Source organism: Ipomoea triloba, chromosome 5 (assembly GCF_003576645.1).
Source record: "Ipomoea triloba cultivar NCNSP0323 chromosome 5, ASM357664v1".
NCBI lineage: Eukaryota > Viridiplantae > Streptophyta > Magnoliopsida > Solanales > Convolvulaceae > Ipomoea > Ipomoea triloba.
The window spans coordinates 26,819,970-26,843,159 of NC_044920.1; the positions used below are offsets into that span (position 1 = coordinate 26,819,970).

Sequence of the window (23,190 nt, forward strand, 5' to 3'; positions counted from 1 at the left end):
TTTTTGTGAAATTATTTACAGCTTGGTGACACACCAATCATTATTGCATGGACCATAAATAAAAAGTACATTTTTAATATACTAAAAGTACATTATTTTTGTATATAAGGTACATTATTTTAAAGTATATTATTTTTGTACCGAAGGTACATTATTTGACATATACTATCAAATAATATACCTTTAGTACAAAAATAATATACCTTCAATACAAAAATAATGTACTTTTTATTTTTGGTCCATGCAGTAATTTGCCATGACCCACTAAAAAATGTGTCATATTCATAAAAGTGTGAAATGAACGTTCGCCTAAAAAAGTCAATTGATTTCAATGCAAAAAATTGTTCCCCATTATGGATAATGCGAAGGTTGAAAGTGATTTGAATGTTGTAATTGGAGATTTTGTTAGAATGGAAAGCTTGTACATAAATATATTCTTTTTATTTTTTAGGATGAGTGGCGAAATTAAATGATCAATCATAAATTTAATTGCACTTTGCAAGGAGTTGAAGCAATAATGAGAAATCAATCTAGTGTATATTTATAGGGAGCAGAATAGAGTCACGGACTATCTCGTTAAGTTGGCATACCAAGGTTGCTTCAAGTAGACATGTTTGGTATCACCCCATTGTACGCGAGTGATCTGCCGGATGTAGTTTAGCTTAAATATTGCCTCCCATGTCTAAGTGTATTGTAAGAGAAGAGTGGGTTGACAAAATTAGTAAATAGAGAGAGAATTGGCAATGGCAGCTTTTTGTACGTATTATCTAGGCGGCAGCAGCCATTTTACTTTTTTTTTTTTCTTTTAATATTATTTTATTATTATAATTATAATATAATATAAAAGTGAGATAGATTTGTAGGAATGTAGAATAAATAATTAGAGATATTTGCACGATAAAGATAACATTAGAACTTTGACAATGGCATTAAAATGTGTCTGCTAAGAACATTGTAAAGATAAAGTTTTGCATGATGTGACACCATAACCAACAACAAATATTTAGGTAAAACAGTCTTCAGCAGAAAGAGTGATACAATATTGCCTTGAGATGAAGGTCAAGAAACAGCTGTCTACAAAATGGATTGATCTGAAATACAATTTACATCCATATCATATCCTATTTCTTTAAACACTATCTCTTTTGTGCATAAATGCTTTTTTTTTGGGTGCTAACACAACATCGAAACTATAAACCAATGTACAAGTGAGATTCCCATGCAAAGATTCTGTATATGTTCTTCAGACCTAGCAACCTGCCATCTTTCATGCTGTTCACAAGGGATAACACAGATTCTGGACCACACTGCCTGGATTAAAAAAAGACCCTAGCAATAGATGGGTGGTGCATTATCAGTTATAAAGATTATTGCTCATTGATTACAAGTTACAATTTACTGATTATTATATCTTATTGCCTTGTTTCAGCACCAATGGTCCTCTTATTTTGGCCGACCCACCAACTCCTCGTTTAACCTACTGAATACTAGCTTCACTGGGATGCAAGCTATGACTGTGGGCACAGTATCTTGTTTCATTATCCCATCCACTTGAAATATGTTGGAGCTACGTTTCAGATCACCGCTCTGCTTCTGTTGTGATGAAATTGATGAAAGAGTTCTTATCTTCTGATTAGAAGACAAACTGATTCTCTTTGGTGTCTTTCTAGAGAAAGTCTTCACCACTGGAGGGCGGGAAGTGTTCTTCCTCATCGTGCTTGGCTTTTGACCAAAACCATCTGAACTGGCTCTGCGAACATTTCGGTCTCCCTCAGCAGCTAGGGGATGCTTGCTACTTTCAGTTCCATCCAATCCTGATGATATATTTGGTCGTGGAACTCGAACACCAGCTGTCCTTCGAGCAGTCCTCCACACAGGTTGGAGGGAGGTGTCATTACTCAATGTTTCTGGAAAAACATCAAGTGCACCCAAGAGGTTTTGTGAGGCACCATCTTCTAGAGCTTCAATTTGGATGGGATGCCCTACTATTGCCTGTCCATTTATCTTACTCATTAATGAAATCATAGGCACTCGCTGCCTATGGTAGCTTGCTTGGACTTTCAACTCCACATCTACTAACATTGTCTGGCCACCAAGATGATGATAATTACACATAGTATCAAGGTTCTCACCAGAGTCACCCCAGTATCCTTTAGTTACATGCCGGTCAATTGTAGGCAAGTCCCCCCTGACAATACTCCGGCTGGCATTGCCTACAACTCTAGACCCATAGCCAGCCATTGGTACCGTTGATTTTATGAATGGAGTAGCTTCACTACCACCACTACCCTTATCTGGAGGGACAATCATGTAACTGGCTGTTCTAAAATGATTTGCCTCAAATGCATCCAGAGACCTCTTAACAAGATTCCGATTATTCCTTTTCCCTTTAAGTTGCCATTTTGAGACCCCAACACCAGCAGAGACAGTGTCATTAAGAAAAGGATGTGAATCAGCTCCTGACAAGTCATCAAGCTCTTCACTACTTGTGCTTCCATGCTCAGCTGGTGCTTCAGATCTTCCCAAATATTTAGGTTGTAATTCTATAGATGCAGCACCTTCTGTATTGTTAAGTAAACAAAAGTGAGAAGAGAAAAGGAAAGCAAGCATAGCATAGTGCCATTTTCTTATATTGCAATATATGCCTAGTGAAAAGCACACAATTTTGTTTTTAAAAAATGAAAAATTAAAATGCTTGTATAGCTTCCAATCGAGTTCATCAGCATAATTTATCATCAAAACAAAGAAAAGTACTGAAGTTGTCACTGCCTAAAATAGGGAAAGACTGAAAGAGTTATGCACAAACAGGAACTATATGCTGGCAATCACATAGGAAATAAAAGATTAGCCTTAGGACAAATGGCTCACTTTCCATGCAGGATTCAACGGAGATTATTCAGGATTAACTCTGTATCAGAGAGGTTGTTTCAAGGAACTGAATCCGTGACCACGCAGCCAGTAAATAAGCACAAACCCAACTTCTTAATAGGGGGAAATGCATTTCAAATAATCCTTTGGCAGATATTCTTTTGATTTGTGTGTATACATGGACACTCATGCAAAACTGTGAAAGCTTGTGAATAGAAAAAGAAATACGTCAACATATACCTGAAAGTGTAGCCATATTATCATCAGTATCTGATTCTTGAGAGTCACTCTCAGGAGAATCAGTTTCAGTATATTCTGTAGATACAGAAGGGTTTGCTTCACATGAACCAGCAGGCTGAGGACCAGCATTTCCTTCCAACTTTGGAGTTGATATCTCAATCTGAGAGGGGAGATCAATCTTACCACTAAAATGATCTCCAGATTCAGTTGACAAGTAAGTATACCTTGCTTTTTTTGCATGGCCTCCTCCCAGCGGCTCATCTCCTAAAACAGACATAAAATCAGAACTCTCATCTTGTTGAAGGTAAGAAACTGGGAACTTTTCACTAGTCTGCAATACTTGAACAAGGGGACGGCGCTTATCATGCCTCTTGGCAGGAGTTTCCTCAGCTAACAAACTCTCTCTATCTACATTGACTTCTGCTTTAGGACTCCCACCAAGAAGAATATTGCTATCTGGGAGAGGTTTGGAGGCACCACTTGTAGAAACAGGAAGCCCATCCTCTGCAGGGGCTGAGCTAAGACCAAAATCCTGCAAATCTCTCATCCTAGAAGGTACACTGGAATTATCATTGTCCCTGCTTAGCTGGGTCCCCTTTTGGGTTCTATCTACACACAAAATGCCAACTCTACTATCATCCTTGAGGGAGAGACCATCTCTCTCAAAAGCTTGTTGGGATTTCAGGTGAAACTCCTCTCCATTTTGATTTTCAGACTGTTTTGATGATGCCACTGCCTCTCTTGTCACAGTGTTATCAGATGATTTATCAATCTTATTGTTCGATGAATAACTTATTTTCCCATATTTTTTACCAACTAGTTCCCTCTCAAGCTCAAGAGCATGAAGTATGGCATCTTCACGACGTGCATATTTCTCCCTTTTCTTTGGAGGCATACCTAGAGAAGCTTCAGCCCGCTCAATACAATCATCAAACTCACCACATCTAAACGCCTTCACACGCTTTGACTTCTCCAAATTATACCAATCCCTAGAAAAGAACACAGCAAGAGATGTGATAATGAAGTATAACCCAAAGGAGCCAAAAATTAATAGCACACTTTCATTCTTCATAGAAAGCATTACTTCATAAATATTAAAACTGTCAGTGAACAACAGTTTACTTTCCAATAAAAGCAATTTCATATATTAGGCTATTAGCACAGTCAACTGATCCATCATAATGAGTCAACCCTTCTTATTCCATTCTCAGCCTACTTACGATGTTTATGCCATTAAGTGTGATATATTCAGAAGGGTCACCAAACAGATAGTCATGTATTTTAAGTATACTATAGAGGTAAGTAGATAACAAATTTCTCCCCCTTTTCTTCCTTCTCCTTCGAGGTTCTCCAGCATTAAAAACTGTCCTACTTAATCAAAGCATAATTATCTAAAACCTGGCAATTCAATTAAGAAAATTGAAAAGATGTCTTTACAGAACACAATGTGTCTACTGAAGTATCTATCCTCCCATAGGGCAAAAATGAGCACCTGTAAATTAAAGCATGTGGAAGTTCACCACAATCAAAATGCACATCAGTAAGTGTAACTTCCAACACTTGTTCTATTTGATTCACAATTTCAAAAGAAATTTCAACAAAGAGAAGTTAAGTAAAAAACAGACTTACACACTGGCATCTTCCCTCCCAAGAAGCTTGACTGGAGTTCCTGATCGCGGAGACATCACATGAGAAGCAGAAAGCTCATCAGGCCCCAGAATTTTACCCGGCCACCATGACCCATTTCGCCTCCGGACCCAAACAATACTCCCAACTCCACAATCAACCATTCCTTGTTCCGTTTCCGAGCTTCCCATCTTTTCCCACCACACTCACACACGCACTCTCCCTCTATTAAAAAAAAATTACAATCCAGAAGTATATGTCTGTATATACTATATATACTTATATACTGCTAAAATACAGGTTCACTATCACTTTACTATCTTCAGTAAATATTTTCCCCGAAACTTATATAACCCAATTGAAAAATAATATACGCGGAAAGGGGGGAAAATATATAAAGAGAGCTCACAAATACAAACACTGTAGATGATCAAAGGAAAGAGGATTTAGGGCATTTGATTGATCAGCCTCCGGAAAAGAAGAGAGTGAAATGGATTTGCAGAAAGGCAGGTTTGGAAGATCGGAGTGTACAGATTGGGGCTAGGGTTAGGGTTTCCATTCAGAATTGGGGGAAATACATATCTAGGGATTTCGGTGAGAAATTACACGGATCGATCGGGGGTGTAGGATTTGAGAATGGAAAGCAAATTAGGGTTGAAATGCGTGAATTTTGATCGAGTGAGAATCTGAAGAATCGCCGGTGTTGACTCACTGGTTAACGGGGCGGAGTAAAACTTACCAGGTTGTGTGTGCAGCACGCAACGCGTGAGAGCGTGGCCTAAAACCCCCCGGGTACGGCTTGGCTTGCATTGGGGCCTACAATAAAGCAAGCACATAAATGGATGTAAAGAAAGGCTTAAATAAATCAAGAAACGTACATGTTTGGTTCAATAACAACTGTACAAAGTTTTGTTCTCATTGAGTCATTGTTTAATATTCAAACCTAACTCAAGCAATTTTTTTACTCCTTCAACACTTCAAGCAAAACATGCAAAACAATTTCTTTTATATATAATATTAAGAAAAAAAATTCTACAATGAGTAAGACTACCTGTAACTTTAAAAGTTAAGACACCCAAAGCATTTAAACTGAGAAGATTAGCCATTTATTTGAAAGACGATCAAACACAAAAATTGTTCAATATTAATTAGAAAATTAACAAATTCATTCTCCTCTTAAAACATGAAAAACTTGTCTAAAACTTTAGTGATCAAATGACACCAACTTGACTAAGTTTTCAGCCCACAATAAGTGCAGCTACAGTGCCCAAGTCCAATTAGCATTTTGATTTGAGTTATCAAATTAATGTTATATTATGAATTTAAATTTTAAATTATTCACATTATTGGTTTATCTATTACTTTTTTAAAATCTTATATAAAGTTCATGTAAATTAATCAAATATATGAACTTGTAAATGAAAGAGTTATATCATAAAAGACAAACATAAACCAACATAATGGTGTGAGAAGACCATTACTTGTGGATAGACATATTTACTAAAATATTTCGTTTGTTCAAATACAAGGACACTTCCAACTAAGAGAAAAATTGCATTAGCTACTTAGACTACTTATCTAAGCTTCTGCAGCTTTTCTGACGATCACAGAGGCATAATTACCGATTGTTGATTCTGGTGACTGCTGAAGTTGCCTAATCACTGGGAACAACTCTGATGAACGAAGGAAGTGTCTACAAGGCGGATGAGCACACATTTTTGCAAGTGAGAAAAGCGCAATCTTCAAAGGCGACTCGTGCAAGGAATCCCTTCTGCTTGGATTTAGGGCTAGTACTGAGTAATCTGCTACCAACTTTAGTAAAGCCTGCAAATTAAAAATACCAATCAACACTACACCAATTTGCACCAGGTATAATTCAATGAAGAACTAGTTGTATTCGATATGAAAATGCTTATTTTCATAGTATTTGGTGCTTTTTTTAGAACAAAAATAAACATACATACATACATATATATATATATATATATATATATTATTCACCTGCATGGCTCCTTTGGAGATGATGTCTTCGCAGAGCTTGTTGGAGTTGCGGACAAGATTGCTGAGTGCACCGGCAGCATTAGCCTTGGTTTTGTCTTCCTCAGCCGAAAGAAGCAAATAAGAAAGCTGAGGTATTGCTCTTCTCAACTCATCGTACAACAAGTCACTATGATAGGCAGCATTGCCAATCTAAATGGAAAGAAAAATACACTCTTTTTTGTTATCAATGAATTAAGAAAAGTTGAATTGTTAAAAACATCTAATAGAACAATGAGAACTCACGGCAAAGCAAGCAAATTTCTGTGTTCTTTTGTCGGAATCAGCGCATCTATCTATGAGGAGACTAATGATTTGATGTTTTCCCTACAATATGTCAAACCATTAATGTTTGGCAAAAAATCAAAGAATCTACAGCGTAAGGCAAAATTCTCATTTATGACGAAGAAAGGTACGCACTGATTGTTGTCTTACCAGTACATCATAGAAATAGGAGCTATGCCGACACATATTCCCAATGGCACTGCATGCCTTTGCACGAACATTGGGATCTTCGTGGGTCAAAAATTCCTTCAGAAATTCCACTATATCTGCTGCATCGATGTATTCGTAGAAAACCTGGATGCATATTTGGAAATGAAACTACTAAGAGAAGTTCTAGGTCTCTAAGAAACAACCAAGAATTAAACTCATAACATGTAATTTATAGATTAGATTGTACCTTGTCCATGCGAGCTAAATCTGAAACAATCATAAGAACATCGACTATGACTTCTCTGGGGCATGAACCATCGAGCAAACGCTTCATTCTCCTTGGATCCAAAAGACCTTTACCTAGAAGTTGAACAGCAAGGGCCCGGTGACCCACCATTTTGGCAAGAAATGCAATAGGCTTTCCAATGTCTTTCAGCTCCATATGTTCCAAACACCCAAGGATAATGCCTGGAACTCCTACCTACAACAAACACAGGACAAAGCTATCAAGTGTCGGTGAGAAGCTGTACTCAAATTGGTGCAAATAGAAATGATGCTTATGGGCAATACTAAGACTGATGAATGTATGTACAAAATGAGCTCCCATTGGCTATTAAGAATAAATTGGGGAATAAGAGTAGGGCTGACCTCCAGTAGGATTTGGATATACTTTCCCATGTGTGTTTCTATGGCTTTCACCATGTCTTTGTCTTCAGGACAAACTCTTGCACCAGGTGATCCCATATTAAGGAGAAACCCACTGTTCACAGAAGCTGTAGCAGATGGCAAGCCTTGAGCGTTCTGAATATTCTGAATAGCCACAAAAGGAAATGCCAAGAGATCAATTACTGCATTTATTGTGTCTCTAGCACCATCCTTCCCTCCACCAGGGCCACTCCAGTTTCTAACAAGCTTAAGATGTGAGTCAGATATCAAATCAGATATGGCCTTGGCATGCTCCATCTTTAGCAATATCTGTCGAAAGGTTGCTACTCCACCAAAAAGGCATAGACATATTGAAGAAATGCTCCAAACAACCCCAATTGGTGACAAGCCAATTTGATCTTTTGAGAAATCAGGCCCTTGAGAAGAGATTTCTGAAAGGTTACTTGTTAACAAATCAATAAGAATTTGTGGAATGCCACTTCCACATGACTGCTGCACTGCTAAAGGTCCTCCAGATTTTAGTCGTGATTCCAACAATCCGATGCATCCATCTCTTAAACCATGCCAATATGAGAACATCTGATTAAACATATCCGAGTTTATTCCATCTTTTTCAACAGGTGAAGCCTTTAGGTAGTCACAAAGCTTGGCTGTTCGAGGGATTAGAGACACAGCTAGGTCAGATATAGAAGTTCCTACAGAACTGCCAGTCTCAAGAGACAGAATGGATGCAAGAGCTAGCATTGCCGATGCACAGTGAGGCTGACATGATAACTGTGCATCAGATGAGAAATGGTGGGCAAGAACAGAGATTCGTGACTGTTGTTTCTTGGAAGATGTTGTGAGCATAAATAATGCAGAATTTCTACCAGAGAGCTTCAAAGATTGTGCAATCATCGCAATGAGAAGGCATGAATGCAGAACCAAGATCCCTGGATTATTTAGCTTGAACTTTGGAACTTCACCAGATGCTTCCTTACAAAAAGATAATATCGAGAAGATCTCTGAAATGATAGTACCATCCCCTCCTCCACTAACAACAGTAGTAACAGGGAGAGAGCTTGGTAGACCACAGAGAACATTAGCAACAACTCCACTATGCAAGCAGCACCGCATTATAAGCTGAAAAAGTAGTATATCATATTATTCTTTTGATTTGTCGTAAGAAGAAACTGTGCTAGGATATGACACTATGGAATAATGCAGATTACTTATGCATACTTTACCATCTTAAGAGATCAACTTCCACTTTCAGAATAAGTCCCAACTTTTAAAAACACAGTTGCATTTGGAAAGACAGACAGACAGAGAGAGAGAGAGAGAGAGAGAGAGAGAGAGAGAAGGTTCACTAAACTATTCACAGCCATTCATAATTTTCAAGAAGAATGATTACAATAAGGACTGAGATTGATATTAATCTGTAAAATCACTTTTCTAAAATGAGCATAAATGCAATAGAAAGAAGTGTGGAATTGTCAAAAATTAGAGAGAAATACTAAAATAGATACCTGTATTGTGGCACATAAGGAAACCTCAACACGTTGATGCAGGCAATAACAAAGAGAAACTTGTATTGGTTTGGACCTCAGAAATGCTTTTGTCACTGCATCAATGATTTTTGTTGAATCTTTTACAAGCAAAGAGCCTTGTTTGTCATCATCAATTTCCAGTCGATGCAGAGAAAGTGTCCTCAAAGAGTTTAGTGGAAATAAATGGCCTTTTTCTTTCAGTGAAAGTGTTTCAAATGCATCCACTAGTGCCCACAAAGCCCTGCAGGCTTCACAAGCAGCTCGCAATAAATTTGAAGAACCAAATATGAGACTTGAGCCCGAAGTTGCTAGGCACGAGCACAAAAGGTCTGTTAAGACGGAAGATTGAGCATGGACTAGAACCTCTTTGACAGTTTCATTCACTACTGAAGGGTTACTAATCACATCAGGGGCCAATCTTGCAGAAGAAACTTTAAGAGCCTGAGCCACACGAGATAACATGACTGTAATACAACCAGTGGACTCAAACGTAGCTCTTCCAGAAGTATCATCCAGGCACTTAAGGACCTGAAGATTAGAATAATAGTTCAAACTTCAGAGCAAGTTAAAATAATTTCCATCGAATCTTCATATAAAAAGCCAACCTGTGAATACAAGTCAACCAGTGTTGTAAAGTGCCTGAAATACGATCCTGAAATGATACCTCCAGAGATATCTAAAAACCTTTTAGTAACTGAAAAACTCTGCATTACACAGAAAATAAACATCACTCAAACGAATTCAGGAAATACTAAATAGAGGTAGTTATACAAGTAAAATGCATCACTGTACACAATATCTGAAGCTACATATCATATCCAATGTCTAAACCTAATATCCAATTTAATAGGAATAAAAAAAGTTCCAAATTTATAGTGTGTGAGGGCAGAAACCCCTATCCAGGCCTCTTTTCTATTATATCATTCTATGTTCCTTTGTTTTATTTTACAGGAGTGTCTGCTTGAAGTACCTTAGTCACCAATTCAATACCATCCGGAGATCTTAGTTTAATGATAGAAGAAGTGAAGGCAAAAAGTTCGCATATGATTTCATCAAGAATCCCACTTGAGTTGATAGCCCCAGCTGCAACCAAGTTCAAAAGAATTCGCAGTGACTGGTTTGATGTCACAATGTCTTCGTCCCTGAGCAAAGCATTAATTGCTAAGTCACAAAGTAATAAAAGTATATCTAAAGCTAAGTTTACAATTACCAAAAGTAAGAAATGTTAATTACTGGCACATCAGTTGATTTATTTTTATTATGGAGTACATAAGAAATTAACCAATCATACCGAAATATTAGAGTATTCAAATACGGAGTAATATGCAATGTGTCACTTAGAACATTTACCGGCACAAATCTGCAGATCTGTTGCACCAACTTTTTAGTGGAAGTAAAATAGCTGACAATGCTTCATTATCTTGACCAATCATTTTTGCACCCTTAACTGTCCGGGAGTTGTTTTCCAAACGGTCCAAGATCTGGCAACCTAAAACAATGATACAAGATAGAAAACTCTAGCATAGCATTACCAAAATGTGTGAAGTGAAACCTGTAAGTAGTTTCTAATACTCCCTTTATCCTTATCCCAATCCCAATTAACCTTTCTTTATATTTTCATCTTCCCAAAATATTGTGTAGTTTCCTAATTTGAACAAAACTAGCACACCAAGTTTCCAACTCTATAAGTGAGAGCTTTCAATCATGTCAATTCTTGGTGGAAAATAGTTGTTAACACTATCAACACATGACAAGACATCAGTAAAGAAAGAGGGGAAATAACTTGCAAGTGCCAAGAATATAGAGAAAGAAGATGTTTTTTAAATGTAAGTAGTCAATTCATATACCATATTAACAGTCCCCAGGAGTTTAGTACTCCCTATGCTATGTCTTTGTAGACTATATTTCCAAACCAAATACTATGCCTTTATGCCAACTTAGTATGTCATATAAGCTTAGGAAAGCACGGGAGTCCTGTGTTTGGTACACAAAATAATTAAATAATTACCAAAAGTAGTTGGAGTAAAAATGGAAAACATATATGGACTTTATCTTTATGTTAACATGCAGCAAAAGCTAAATCCTACGAGCATTTCAGGACAGAGGAAGAACAAAGCAATTCACCTGACTGTACAGCGTCATAAGGATTTGAACCTGGGGGCTCAATCTTTGGTGAAGAATTGGCAATTGCCACATCTGGAGTGTTCGGACAGACATCACCATGAAGGCTCCCAACATTTCCATTTCCACTTGCTGCATAAACATGGTTTTTGCCTACAAGTAGATCAATTGAGATGAATAGATTCAGAAAACCTCAGTCACTATACCTATTCAATAGAGATCTTACTTTCAGGAGTTGCAAGATTCATTCCAGCTGATTGGATGTTTCCATCACCCCTACAAGTTGCACCATTACCCCTAGCAGCAGTAGCTTCAGGAGCATGAATCTCCTGGAAATTGGCAAGTTAGCATCACACTAAATAAATTAGGAAACTGGATAATACAAAACTTATTATTAAAAAAATAAAAAAATAAAATCTTGTATGAACCAAGAAGGTAATTACCCCAGCATCTGCATCTTCATAAATTTCTTTAACAAATGGATGCTCAAGAAGAGCAGGCCAAGTAAGTCTATTCTGAGGTACCTGTGTCGTGGTTTCAACAATTAAATTACTTAATTGTTACTAGAAGAGAAGCCTTGTTATAGTTATGCCAGCTTTCTTTAGAAGATACCTTGTTAAGCAGCCCCTTAAGGAAAGTTCTAAAATTTGAGGACATGTTATCTGGATATTTAACTGGATCCTGAAAAGTAACAACCAAAATCAAATTACTAATATGCTTCTTTATATGTAAATTTGATGAGTCAGAAAAGGTTAGCTACCTTGATTATGTGTCGGACAAGGGCATACACTGAATTTGTATAAAATGGAGGCTGGCCTACAAAAAGCTCATACCTGCCAAAAATTGTGTAATGCAATCAAAAGGTGAAACAAATTGGCAAGAGAGAAATGCCAGTAGAGCATGAAAAGAAAGACATTCCTATAAATCTATGATTAAATGTGTTTATATGGACTTGAGCAATAATGGTAAAAATTATATTCCTTTTAACACTGTCATTTTATATGTGAGTCTATCCCTAATGCATGAAAATGGTCAAGGTCAGTTGTATGGACACGTATGCTTATCCCAGATAAGAAGTTGTAGTTGAATCTCCTATTTACAAATAGCATACACCTTTGAGAATGGAGGAAAAGCAAGCACTACCAAAAATGAAAGGATAATAGCTAACATGTTTGATTTTGCAGTAACCACATGAGAATAATATAATAATTCAAGGAACACTAAGCAAAATTTTAAAAAAGAAATAATGCCAATAATACATCAAAGCAATTTTGTTCTCAAAAAGCAAGCTGATTGGCTTATGCTGTGTAAGAATAGTTGGTGTAATGATAACCATCCAATTTTATTAGGGAAACATTGCATACAATATAACGCCAAGAGACCACAAATCAGCAGTGTGGTTGTAAGGTTGTTCTCGTACCAACTCTGGAGCCATGTACAAAGGAGTGCCTACAACAAGTTCAGCAATAAAGAATCATGGAACAACTGGAGAATAACAAATAACGCCCAGTAACAGACTAACAGCCAGAGAAAAACAATGCAATCATGTATTCATGACCCAAACTTCACCTTTTATGGATCGTAAGACAACTGTGTTCGTGGACATAGCTCGTGCAAAACCAAAATCACAAAGCTGTTCGAATTAAGGACAAAGAGAAGGAAAAAATTAAATATATTAAAAAATGGACTTATTTACTAAATATACCAAATAGAATAAGTATTAACTCATCAAGAAATAATGAAAATCAACTCACCTTAACAACAGATCCAGAACCAATAAGAATATTTTGAGGCTTCATATCACGATGAATAATGCGGTTCGAATGTAAATAATACAATGCTCTCACCTAAAAGTAATAAGAGAAAGCTATATAAAACAATAAAATAGTTGCAACAACTACAGCATTAATAACCCAGAGATGCATGATTAGGTAGTTTAGCATCCTAAACCAAGGCTAAAACTTAAATCCCAATCTGAGCCAGATACCAGCTGTTTAGCAATTGCTTGAACTTGTTCTTCAGGGAGGCACTTGTCATCTTCAAGAATTTCAAAAAGTTCACCCTGGATATACAATAAAACACGTCAAATTATCATATCTTGTCTAAGAACATTCTGGCTCCTATCCTGGAAGTCATTTTTTAGCATGAAACATAAGGATATGCATCTGAGCAAGTATAACTAGTGGAAATGATATGTATGAACTTTTTAGAGAGAGAGAGAGAGGACGCCAATTACTTGTGCAAATTCTGTGACAACACAGAACTCTTGTGGACTTTCAAAAGAATCAAGCATCTCAATTATATTTTCATGCTTCAACTTTCTGAGAATCTGCAGCAATTGAATCACTTGTATGAGCTCAAGCATAAAGTAGAATACTTAAACAAGTAGCCAGAAGATTGAAACAATCATTTCCGACGTAGAAATGAGATTCAAAGTAGCAAACTTAATCAAACCAAAAGACTAAAATCCGACAAGTAACAACTTTCACAAGAATCATCAGTACCAAGTTCCTGTATTCTGACATACATAATTCAGCTATCACAACATTACTGTATGCCTTCAAACCATGCTTACTTGTCAAAATGACCAAAATAATACTCAAAATACATTGCAATATGGAATACCTCAATTTCCTGCCTCAGATTGTGAATATCCTTCTCACTTTTGCCGTGTTTCGGGATAAATTTCATTGCAACAGTCTAAAAAATAACACCCATTTTCAGAAGTGCGAATTGAGAAAACCCTACAACCAATTTACAACTAAAGTGTGGAGTAACAATAACAGTGTAGCAAAGAAAAAATACTTGGCCTGAATACTTTCGTCTCCCTTTGTAGACCTTCCCAAAAGATCCCTCCCCAACAAGCTCTATTACGTGGTAATTTTCAACCCCAACACCCATGTTCTGCGCCAAGGGAGAATAGATGCAATTTCACTTTTCAACCTAATTAAATATAAAGTTATAATAATTCCTTCATCAACAAAATAAAACATGCTTTAATCATACATCAGCTTAAGATCTTCCTATCTCCAATGGATCCGAAACTAAATCAATAAAATAAATTTATAAAAGCACATATATCAAACACAGAGAAACAGTGGATTAACCTGCAAAAACAAAAACAAAAAGAATATATTTTCGCGATTAAACATTAAAAAACAAAAACAAAAACAAAAAACAAAACAAACAAACAAAAAATTGAATGAAATCATAGCAAATGTGAGTTGTCCTCTCAGAAGTGGTGCTATAGATGCTGATGATTAAGGAGGTTATGTGTAGCGATTGATAATTACCTTAGTAAGGAACTCGCACAGAAGCAGGAGATTGAAGAAATGGCGTTTGAATGGCGAAGGCGGAAACAAGGGAGAGAGAGAGAGAGAGAGTAGACTCTGATGGAGTGATGGAGATGAGGGATGGCTTTGGATTTGAATCACGCGTCCACGCCTCTTCCCGCCCGGGAGACATTTGAGTGAGTTTTCAATTAAAAAAAATGAAACGTATAATAAATGAACAATATATATTTAAATTTTTTAGAACTATATATTTTTTTAATTTAAACTTTAATATTATTGATTGAAAAAGGAATAACACAGTTACACAACTATAGATTTTAATTAACAATTACAAAATAATCGATCCAATATTGTAAATGTATACGACACATTTATGAAATGAATAATTTTTGCTCGTTTGGTTCGTTGAAAAATATTTGAAGAGAAATTGAATTGAAATACCATGGAAAATAAATTTCAAAAAAAAATAAATTAATTTCATTGTCCGGTTTGATTTAGAAAGGTAATAAATAATGACTATAAAAACCTATATGCCCCTAAAAAATGAATGAATAAATAGGTGCCTATGTAATTAAATAAATTTTTATAAGGATAAAATAACCCAATCATTTTAATTTTTTCCCAAGTCTTGCGGACAAAAAAATCTCACCATTTTGTAAATAATTCATTTTCCTTAGTCTAATTACAAGACCGTTAAATCTAAAATATAACAAAGTCAAATTCAAATTAGTCTTACATTTTCGAAAATAGTAAGATGCACCAAAGGCTTGCCATTTTTTTTTTAATGTTCACATAAAAATCTCATGTCTATATTTACTATTACACTCTATCACTTTATTACTTGTTTATTGAGTTTTGAGCTTCCTCTAATTAGGAGACTGTTAAATCTAAAACATAACAAAGTCAAATTCAAATTAATCTCATATTTCCCAACAATGCACATTAGACACCAACTTGACCTGTTTCTACAGTGGAATTTACATGCATACTTTTTTTTTCTTGCGAAAAAAAAAAAAGAAGAAAAAAAGACTCAACGGCCACGTTGGCTTTTATCCAAGTTTTGTTTTGAACACTACTGAGCACAAGATACTTGGCCTTTATCCAAGTTATAATGAGCTTAGAAGGTTAATCGAAACATGTATTATTATGCATCTCTGTACAATTGGGCATCCCTAAAGCTTTACAGCATCAACCAGCCAGTAACAATGACATTCTGAATCAACAGCCCACTTCCACATATCTACATTTTTTTTGTTCACAAAAATATACATGTACTAACTGAATGTTGTGAAAATGCTTCTAAGATCTAAGACCTAATTTCAACAACATCACCGTCTTTTAGCTTGGTACCGGGCAGCACGACTTGACCATTTACCGAGACTGATCTTCCTTCATGTCCTGCTCTTCTAGCAGCATCAGCAGCTGTGCTACCGGTCATTAGCCGCATTATCTCGCCATGAGGCCAACAAACAACGACGACTTCACCAAGAAGAACAGAACTGGTGCTTTTGTAGGGAATACCCGCTTCAGAGCGTAGCTGCTTCTCCCACTGAAGCATTGTCCTCAACAAATGCACCTGTGTGTAAAGGATTAGCAAGCTGAATCAACCAACAGAATCATTCGACAACGGTTTTCTTAGGGAAGGGGGTTTTAACTTTATATTGTGTGGGAAATAATGAATCCTTAAGGTGGAATACTAGCATAAAGAATAAGATCTGTTCGTATGGGCTGCTTGGGTGCAACAATTGATTTGTGTTAGTGCAGCTATAGTCAATACAAATCCAATGGAAACCTTGAAAATATTGAAACTAACTTTCATTAAAAAGTAATTCAGGATATTTAGTTTATGTAATGAGGTGGCAGTTACTGTACCTTGTTATTGATCCCTGTATTTGTTAGAGTTGAATTTGCATCGCCTATAGGGCTCACTTTCTCTTTGAAACTTGAGTTAGATACAGCAACAGTGACAGGTTTGCCTTCAAATACAGCAGACATGATATTCCAGTAGAGATTCTCCTCTTCTTCTGTCAATTCAATGACTTGGATGAAAGTCGGAAGTAGCCGCTGAAATTGGTCTTGCTGCAGGTTGTTTGAATTTTTAACATTTTATCATTCAATGCAAAATCCAGCATGATAAAATGATTGTGGAAATTTTGATGCTTAACAGACCTTGTGGTACATGCCATCTCGACAAAGTGTATACCTTTCCAGGCAAGTCCACCAATCTCCATGTCCTGGTTGGCACCACCATTCATCAGACACCTGTGGAGACCATTTCGGAAACCTTAGAAAAAATAAGATAAAATGTACTCAACTTTAACAGTTGATTACTTCTAAAATAACACGTGGCTGCATTCATAAAATAAAATTCCAAGTTACTAGAAACTAATAGAAGAATATATTTTGGATTCTTCTGTTGCATCAACTAAACAACTTTAGACGTATCATAGCTATTTTTCAATGAGAAAACACTATAGAACTATTTAGTACTACTTGAATCAGAGCCTCCTTTTACCAAACCAGTGAACTACTACTATTACATTTTGACAGTGATTAATCTGTAAGACTGACTGTCTACCTTGGGGAACCATACAATTTTATTGGATAAAAGTCTAAGGATTATTCCGCTATCCTAACTTCCTAACAGACCAGGTTAATGAGCCCTGTTAAAGAGCTCTTTGAAGTTCAAATGCAAAACAAGAGAGTTTGGGACATTATTAAAGAATTCCTCACTTTTTTTACTCAATGCTCTTTTAGCAAATTTAGAAATCACCAGCTACTAATAAAAGGTACCTTTTTATATAGTCTTGCATAAGCTTCCCATCTTTTTATTTGATTAGAAGATCTTCTATCAGCTACTGCTTCAGAAGCTGCAAGTCCAACGTTTACAGCAACAAGCAATTCTTTTCCATCTTTATCTACACTGGATACACAAAATTTGTGCAAATCTTAGGAAAAGTATGGTATGAGTTTGATATAGGAAGATAAGTAATAACTTCATTTTTAACTACCTTACAATTACTGCAGCAAACAAATTATCTGACTCTACTCTAAGGACAGGATGCCCTGCTTTTAAAGAACTATACTTATGAAACACTTCATCTTCAACTGAACCTTGATCTTGTATTTCTGTTGACAAGTACGAGGATGTAGTTGTCTCAGAATCAACGACACTTTCCTTCACAGGCATCTTGTTTTCAGCTTCTTTGTAAAGCCAATGTGCAGCAAGTCCATGTTCAGCACACTCATGCATCCTCTAAAATACCATATTATTCAGCTAGATCAATAATTTCTTGGGGAAATAAAGAGCCACACCGATAAACCAGAGAGAGAGATGCTAATAAAGTTTTGAGGAAACATAATACCTGTGTTCTTATTTGAACTTCCAAAGGAGAGTTGTCAGGACCTTGTACTGCAGTGTGCAGGGACTGAGATAATGATTCGGAGGTTGAGAGAGTTATCAGAAAAGGAGGTAAGAAAAGCAATGCCATGTGTAAGTATGTATTTATTATGCAAATGGAATATCAAAGCACAAAGTCTCACCTGGTAGCCACTTGGTTTAGGATTAACAATGTAGTCATCAAACTCACCATCTATAGGGGACCATAGCCTGCACCAAGTGAAAGCAATGCAACCCACTTCTTAATCAAGTCGTGCAGACAGTCAGACAAACATACATGCATGCATACCACTAAGTTGTCTCTGATTTTTACAATATGTTGTTAATCGGGAAGAAGAAACAACTTCCATATAACAAAATAAACTACTCCATGTGTTGCCACTGCTCACATAATGAGCTCAACTCATTAACTGATTCTGAAATAATTTACCTGTGTAAAATGTTGAGAAGATTATAGCAGCACTGAACTGCTTGGCCATGTAACTTTCCATCTTTATCTCCAACAATAACCCTCAAAGCACGCGCATCATACACTTTATCTATAGCAACATCTTTTCTTTTCATCTGTCAGGTCAAATTTGAAATGCACGATTTCTTAAAATTTATAAATCAGAGGAGAACATTATGTGGAAGTATATAACTTAGAAACAGAAAACTTAAGGAACCAATGCAAATATGGATCAATCCCTCAAAACTTTGGCAATTACATTTAGAAATTAGAATGCTAGCACCATCACCCAGTCTTATGACATTCTGAAATTAACATTGAGAAATTTGGCATTGATATCATTAATATGCTCTTAATTTATTGTACCTTACAATATATACTATATAAGCTTTTCAGGCGGCTGGACACAGTCACTTCCATTCCTGGAACATAGCTGCAATATAGTACAGGAAATCTCAATATGTGGCCAATATACAAACTGGAGGGTACATTATATCAATTTTCTGTACTGGATTAGATTAAGCATTAAGCTTTTGGCTATAACAGTGGTTGAGAAAAAACATACGAGGTAGATATAAATAATTCTCGCTCCAATGCTTCTTCACAAACTACTAGAGATGTTAAAGCAATGCCAGCATCCCTCACAATCTTTGGCTTTGTTTCCATTTCTGAACTTGTGCCAAGCCTGTTAAGAAAGTCAATGCGCTTCTTTTTGTCTAGTAAGATATCAAAAGGAAGTACAGCTTGTAAAGTATCCTGCACATTGACGAATTTTTTGCAGTCAATAGTTCTATGATGACATGAAAAAAAAATGCTAGCATATAGTTTATCACTTCAAAAAACAAGTAGAGCCAACTTCATCAATTTGATAAATTCATTACCTTCATGCTTATATTTTCCTTGTCACTCTCTACAGATTCTTGCAGAGGGGCTAGATTTTTCCTATTTTTTAGTGCCAGAGAACTGGATCTTGCAGATAATTTTCTCAGATTGCTTAACTTGGAATGACTCCACATGGAAGCCAGATCAGCTCGCATGCAACGAAATATTTGAGGCTGCAAATTATATGCACATTTGGTCACTAAAAGACTGTAAGATCTGCACATTATGCAGTTTGTTTCATCATGACAATACACTTTTGACTAAAGCAACTTCATAAATCAAGACCACACCTGAAGCACAGCGAAACATAGATCTTCAAGTTCTGCTTTTAGTGCCCAAAGGCCTAGTCTGGAAGCAAGTGAACACCAAATAGCTAGTGTCTCCTGTGCAACTGATTGAGCTTTAGCTGGAGGTAGTGCATATCTGTGCAAAAAATGCAAATAAAACAGACAATTAATCATGTAGCAGCAGAAATCAGCAGACCCTGCTTAAGTAATGATAACCATGAGTTGTGAACTTCATGTATTGGTTGCAACACTTGACTCCACTGGCCCTCTAAAAGACCAAATCCAAGCTTAAATGGAGTAGACAGAAATACATTGGAGGAAAAAGTTTGGAATTAAAGTTAGGAGAAATTACCCTTGACATGCAAACTAAGGAAACTTCAAAAGGTATTCAGGTAAAAACGGGAGTTGAAAACAAAGGTCTAATTGAAAATGAAATAAATAGTCCACAGGATGTACATGGTTCTCATGTTATGAAGACGATCTGCAAGCTTGATAAGCACCACACGTGGATCATCTACCATTCCCAACAGCATCACCCGTACTTTATTTGCCTATAAAAGTATAGCACCTGTGAGAAATGCCACTGGATAGCAATCAATGACACTTGTATTACCATTAAGTTACTATAGATAAAATGCTTTTTCTAATGCCCTTTTTTGAAGCAACAAGGAATATTATATTCATACCAGAAATCTTGGCATACAATCTAGACAGCAATGATGAGACTTGAATGTAGTCAGCAAAAGAATCACAGATAAGAAAGGAGCAGAAGATGTATACAATGCTTTACCAACAATTTATTGAACAACATAAACTGTATTTATATCTCAGTTTAAATGCAATGTCACTGGAATTTATCTGCTAATACTTCAGCATCCTAAAACAAATAAACTCATACAAAATTTAGCCAACCATAGCTCCCCTAAATTGATAAGCACAGTGATTAGATAGTTTTGAGTCCATTAAATTAGTGATTATCTTTGATTTATTATTTTTTAATGCAGTTGATCTTCAATATCTGCCCTACTGAGAAGAGAGGTATCAGTGGACTGTTAGCACATGATATTGACTTGCTCTCCGTATACCTCTTCATGACTGAGGGTAGCTTCATTCGTGTTTAACCTGCGATGCCGCCTCAATAGCTGCAGAAGAAACATTCTCTTAGACTTAATTAATGCCACCAGTAGATAACATAATAGCCACTTAACCAGGTAAAAGGTGTGATCCAATGAGATTTCAAATTTCCAACATTAAGATATATATGTCATCAATCAAGGTGCGTATTCAATTGTTCTGGCAAAACCAGGGTACAAAAAAATACTATTACAAACTTTGCAAGGCAATTCAAAGCTTTTGTGACAGTTGTTCCAATATCATTTGAGATCAGAAAACTGAAAGTTAAACAACACAGGTATAATAAGTCAGCTAGTTACCTGATTGATGTAACTCAGTCTAGACACACTGGCAACCAACTTGGCAACATCTACATCGAACTCGCTCTCTATATTGACCAAACTTTCTCGTGTATCATCAATGACATCATGGAGAATTCCAGCAACAACAGTATCAACAGCCTGTGAAGGCACAGTCAACTCAATAGTCAATACTATTTATGATGACTTAAGGAAAATGTTGCAAACATACAATAGGAGAAAGACCTCTTTATATAGTTGGATTTGCACAACATAATGGATTTAATTTTAGCATTGGGTCACCAAAAAATATATATGGCAATTATGTAAGTAAAATCAACTTTAATCTTGATAAAAAAGAGAGAACAAATAAAGTTGCTTTTAGTATGATAGTCTTAGATTTTATTTTCAAAATTAAAAGCATCGAATAAAATTGCAAATTTCACAAAAAGGCTACTGAATTAGGCACAATTAGGCCTCTGTGTGTGTGTGTGCATGTATATGCAAAGAGAGATATATCTTGTGCACACACAGCATAACAAAAGCCCGAATTCCATTTAATATCTTGCCAGACAAATTCTACTCTTGTTTGTGAAAGGAGACAGAGGACACATGCTCATTCTTCTTATTCATATATGCATTGTGCTTCTGAAGATTCATATTAACTTTGGATATGCACATCAAATCATTTTATTGCAACTATAAAATTCAGTCCTAAATGCAATGACAATCTGACAATGATGAATAAGATGCCAAACATTCATGAACAGTAATTGCAAGGATGATGCCTACCCTTTTCCCAGAGGATGGAACCAATAATGCTAAAATTTTTCCAGTGTGAAGACAGTGTGTCAAATAAGGGTCGCCAGTCCTCCGTACTTGGCCATGGTGAGCCTTCCTTGCAAACTCAATTGCCTTAAGCACCTGCCTTTGCAGATAAAGAATTTTAGTGGCACAGTTAGCAGCAAACATGTACATGGATATGAACAGCGAAGGATTAAGAGACGGTAAACCTGTGGATCATTAAATATTGGGCACCCAGTAACATCTACTCCATCCAATACTAGTGATCCTGCATCAGATCAATTCTATAAATTGAACTTATTTATGTGCCAAACTATCCAACAAGTTAAATCAAAGGGCTGCTCAAATGCTAAATAAACTGCCAAAACCACTAAACTTCAGAATTATGTTAAATGCATCAAAACCACTAAACATCAGAATTATGCAAAATGCACTGTCAAAACCACTAAACATCAGAATTATGCTAAATACACTATCAAAACCACTAAACATCAGAATTAACATATTCACTTTTATTCAAAAAATAAAAAATAAAAATTCTCAATTGGTTTCGTACTATCATATCAGAGAATCATCTGATTCAGGGATTCAATACAGATATTTTGTTCTTTTCCAGAGCAATAAACATTCTGACGACTACAACACTGAAAAAAAAATTAAAATAAAACAAAAGTAAAAGAGGAATGGCTGACCAGGCTGCTCATCCACTTTAGGCCATAAACAATCGACCTTAGTGGAAAGGCAAGCTCCGGAGGCAATCGCCACCGCCGTAACGGCCACCTGCGTTATGGCTGACGTCACCGCTCCATGAACAGTGCCAGAACCGGCCGCGGCCGCAGCTGCAATCGCGTTGCCGGAGGTCAACACCGAGGTGAGCGACGACGAAACCGTAAATTTTGGCACAACCTGATCGACAATACATCGGAGTTTCGCGGAATTTCTGATGGAAAAGTAAATGAAAAGGGGATTTTTACGGAGAATCGAAGTGCTTCTGTGAGTGAACATCGTTGAATACTGGCATGGAGTCATTTCTCGGTTGGTTGGCAGTTGATACTTATGAAATTAAAATTATATATATAAAATCATCTGTACAAATTGAAAGAATCTAAAAACTGCCTGTTGAAACCACCCAACTGAATCAG

General features: G+C 36.4%; 3 protein-coding genes across 7 annotated transcripts; all 3 read right to left on the reverse strand.

Moving 5' to 3' along the window:
- Positions 1-978: 978 nt before the first annotated feature.
- LOC116020826 (uncharacterized protein At1g51745) lies at positions 979-5,440 on the reverse strand. Of its 3 annotated transcripts, XM_031261375.1 has the most exons (4): positions 4,738-4,870; positions 4,546-4,600; positions 3,109-4,097; positions 979-2,561 (listed from the first exon to the last, which is right to left on the reverse strand). In XM_031261375.1, the coding sequence occupies exons 3-4, from the start codon at positions 4,001-4,003 to the stop codon at positions 1,444-1,446; spliced, it is 2,013 nt and encodes a 670-aa protein (XP_031117235.1). In that variant the 5' UTR covers positions 4,004-4,097; positions 4,546-4,600; positions 4,738-4,870; the 3' UTR covers positions 979-1,443. The 3 variants fall into 3 exon arrangements, with proteins under 3 accessions (XP_031117235.1, XP_031117236.1, XP_031117233.1); XM_031261376.1 differs by lacking the exons at positions 4,546-4,600; positions 4,738-4,870 and adding an exon at positions 5,144-5,440 and having other exon boundaries at positions 1,003-2,561; XM_031261373.1 differs by lacking the exon at positions 4,546-4,600 and having other exon boundaries at positions 1,003-2,561; positions 4,738-5,439.
- LOC116020825 (serine/threonine-protein kinase TIO) lies at positions 5,230-15,010 on the reverse strand. Of its 3 annotated transcripts, XM_031261372.1 has the most exons (24): positions 14,816-15,010; positions 14,328-14,465; positions 14,148-14,222; positions 13,759-13,851; positions 13,510-13,584; positions 13,277-13,369; positions 13,092-13,155; positions 12,887-12,971; positions 12,283-12,355; positions 12,135-12,203; positions 11,966-12,046; positions 11,749-11,851; positions 11,526-11,675; positions 10,752-10,890; positions 10,372-10,543; positions 10,007-10,105; positions 9,381-9,929; positions 7,855-8,994; positions 7,454-7,687; positions 7,207-7,350; positions 7,018-7,098; positions 6,736-6,924; positions 6,357-6,558; positions 5,230-5,550 (listed from the first exon to the last, which is right to left on the reverse strand). In XM_031261372.1, exons 2-24 carry the CDS (start codon positions 14,421-14,423, stop codon positions 5,513-5,515), a joined length of 4,044 nt encoding a protein of 1,347 aa, XP_031117232.1. In that variant the 5' UTR covers positions 14,424-14,465; positions 14,816-15,010; the 3' UTR covers positions 5,230-5,512. The 3 variants fall into 3 exon arrangements, with proteins under 3 accessions (XP_031117232.1, XP_031117230.1, XP_031117231.1); XM_031261370.1 differs by lacking the exon at positions 5,230-5,550 and having other exon boundaries at positions 6,201-6,558; XM_031261371.1 differs by lacking the exon at positions 5,230-5,550 and having other exon boundaries at positions 6,201-6,558; positions 14,328-14,426; positions 14,816-15,009.
- An 852-nt stretch (positions 15,011-15,862) lies between these two features.
- LOC116019913 lies at positions 15,863-23,190 on the reverse strand. The gene is made up of 18 exons (XM_031260295.1): positions 22,741-23,190; positions 22,258-22,316; positions 22,037-22,168; positions 21,266-21,406; positions 20,918-20,974; positions 20,289-20,383; positions 19,836-19,968; positions 19,545-19,718; positions 19,229-19,419; positions 19,030-19,096; positions 18,646-18,779; positions 18,359-18,425; positions 18,181-18,243; positions 17,827-18,071; positions 17,609-17,738; positions 16,985-17,077; positions 16,688-16,894; positions 15,863-16,391 (listed from the first exon to the last, which is right to left on the reverse strand). The coding sequence occupies exons 1-18, from the start codon at positions 23,075-23,077 to the stop codon at positions 16,122-16,124; spliced, it is 2,595 nt and encodes an 864-aa protein (XP_031116155.1). The 5' UTR covers positions 23,078-23,190; the 3' UTR covers positions 15,863-16,121.

Bases quoted from the DNA above. Each gene is read 5' to 3' on its own strand.
- LOC116020825 (XM_031261370.1), bottom strand. From the start codon at position 14,423: ATGGGTGTTGGGGTTGAAAATTACCACGTAATAGAGCTTGTTGGGGAG. The intron at 12,356-12,886 runs GTATGCAATGTT...AATTTTTGGCAG, and splicing joins TGGTCTCTTGGCGTTATATT to GTATGAGCTTTTTGTAGGCC. The intron at 11,852-11,965 runs GTAATTACCTTC...GCCAATTTCCAG, and splicing joins ATGAAGATGCAGATGCTGGG to GAGATTCATGCTCCTGAAGC.
- LOC116020826 (XM_031261373.1), bottom strand. From the start codon at position 4,925: ATGGGAAGCTCGGAAACGGAACAAGGAATGGTTGATTGTGGAGTTGGG. The intron at 4,098-4,737 runs GTAAGTCTGTTT...GTTCTTTTCTAG, and splicing joins GGGAGGGAAGATGCCAGTGT to GGATTGGTATAATTTGGAGA. The intron at 2,562-3,108 runs GTATATGTTGAC...TTAACAATACAG, and splicing joins TAATATGGCTACACTTTCAG to AAGGTGCTGCATCTATAGAA.
- LOC116019913 (XM_031260295.1), bottom strand. From the start codon at position 23,077: ATGACTCCATGCCAGTATTCAACGATGTTCACTCACAGAAGCACTTCG. The intron at 22,317-22,740 runs GTCAGCCATTCC...GATCTGATGCAG, and splicing joins TAAAGTGGATGAGCAGCCTG to GATCACTAGTATTGGATGGA. The intron at 17,739-17,826 runs GTAGTTAAAAAT...TTGTGTATCCAG, and splicing joins TTTGCTGCAGTAATTGTAAG to TGTAGATAAAGATGGAAAAG.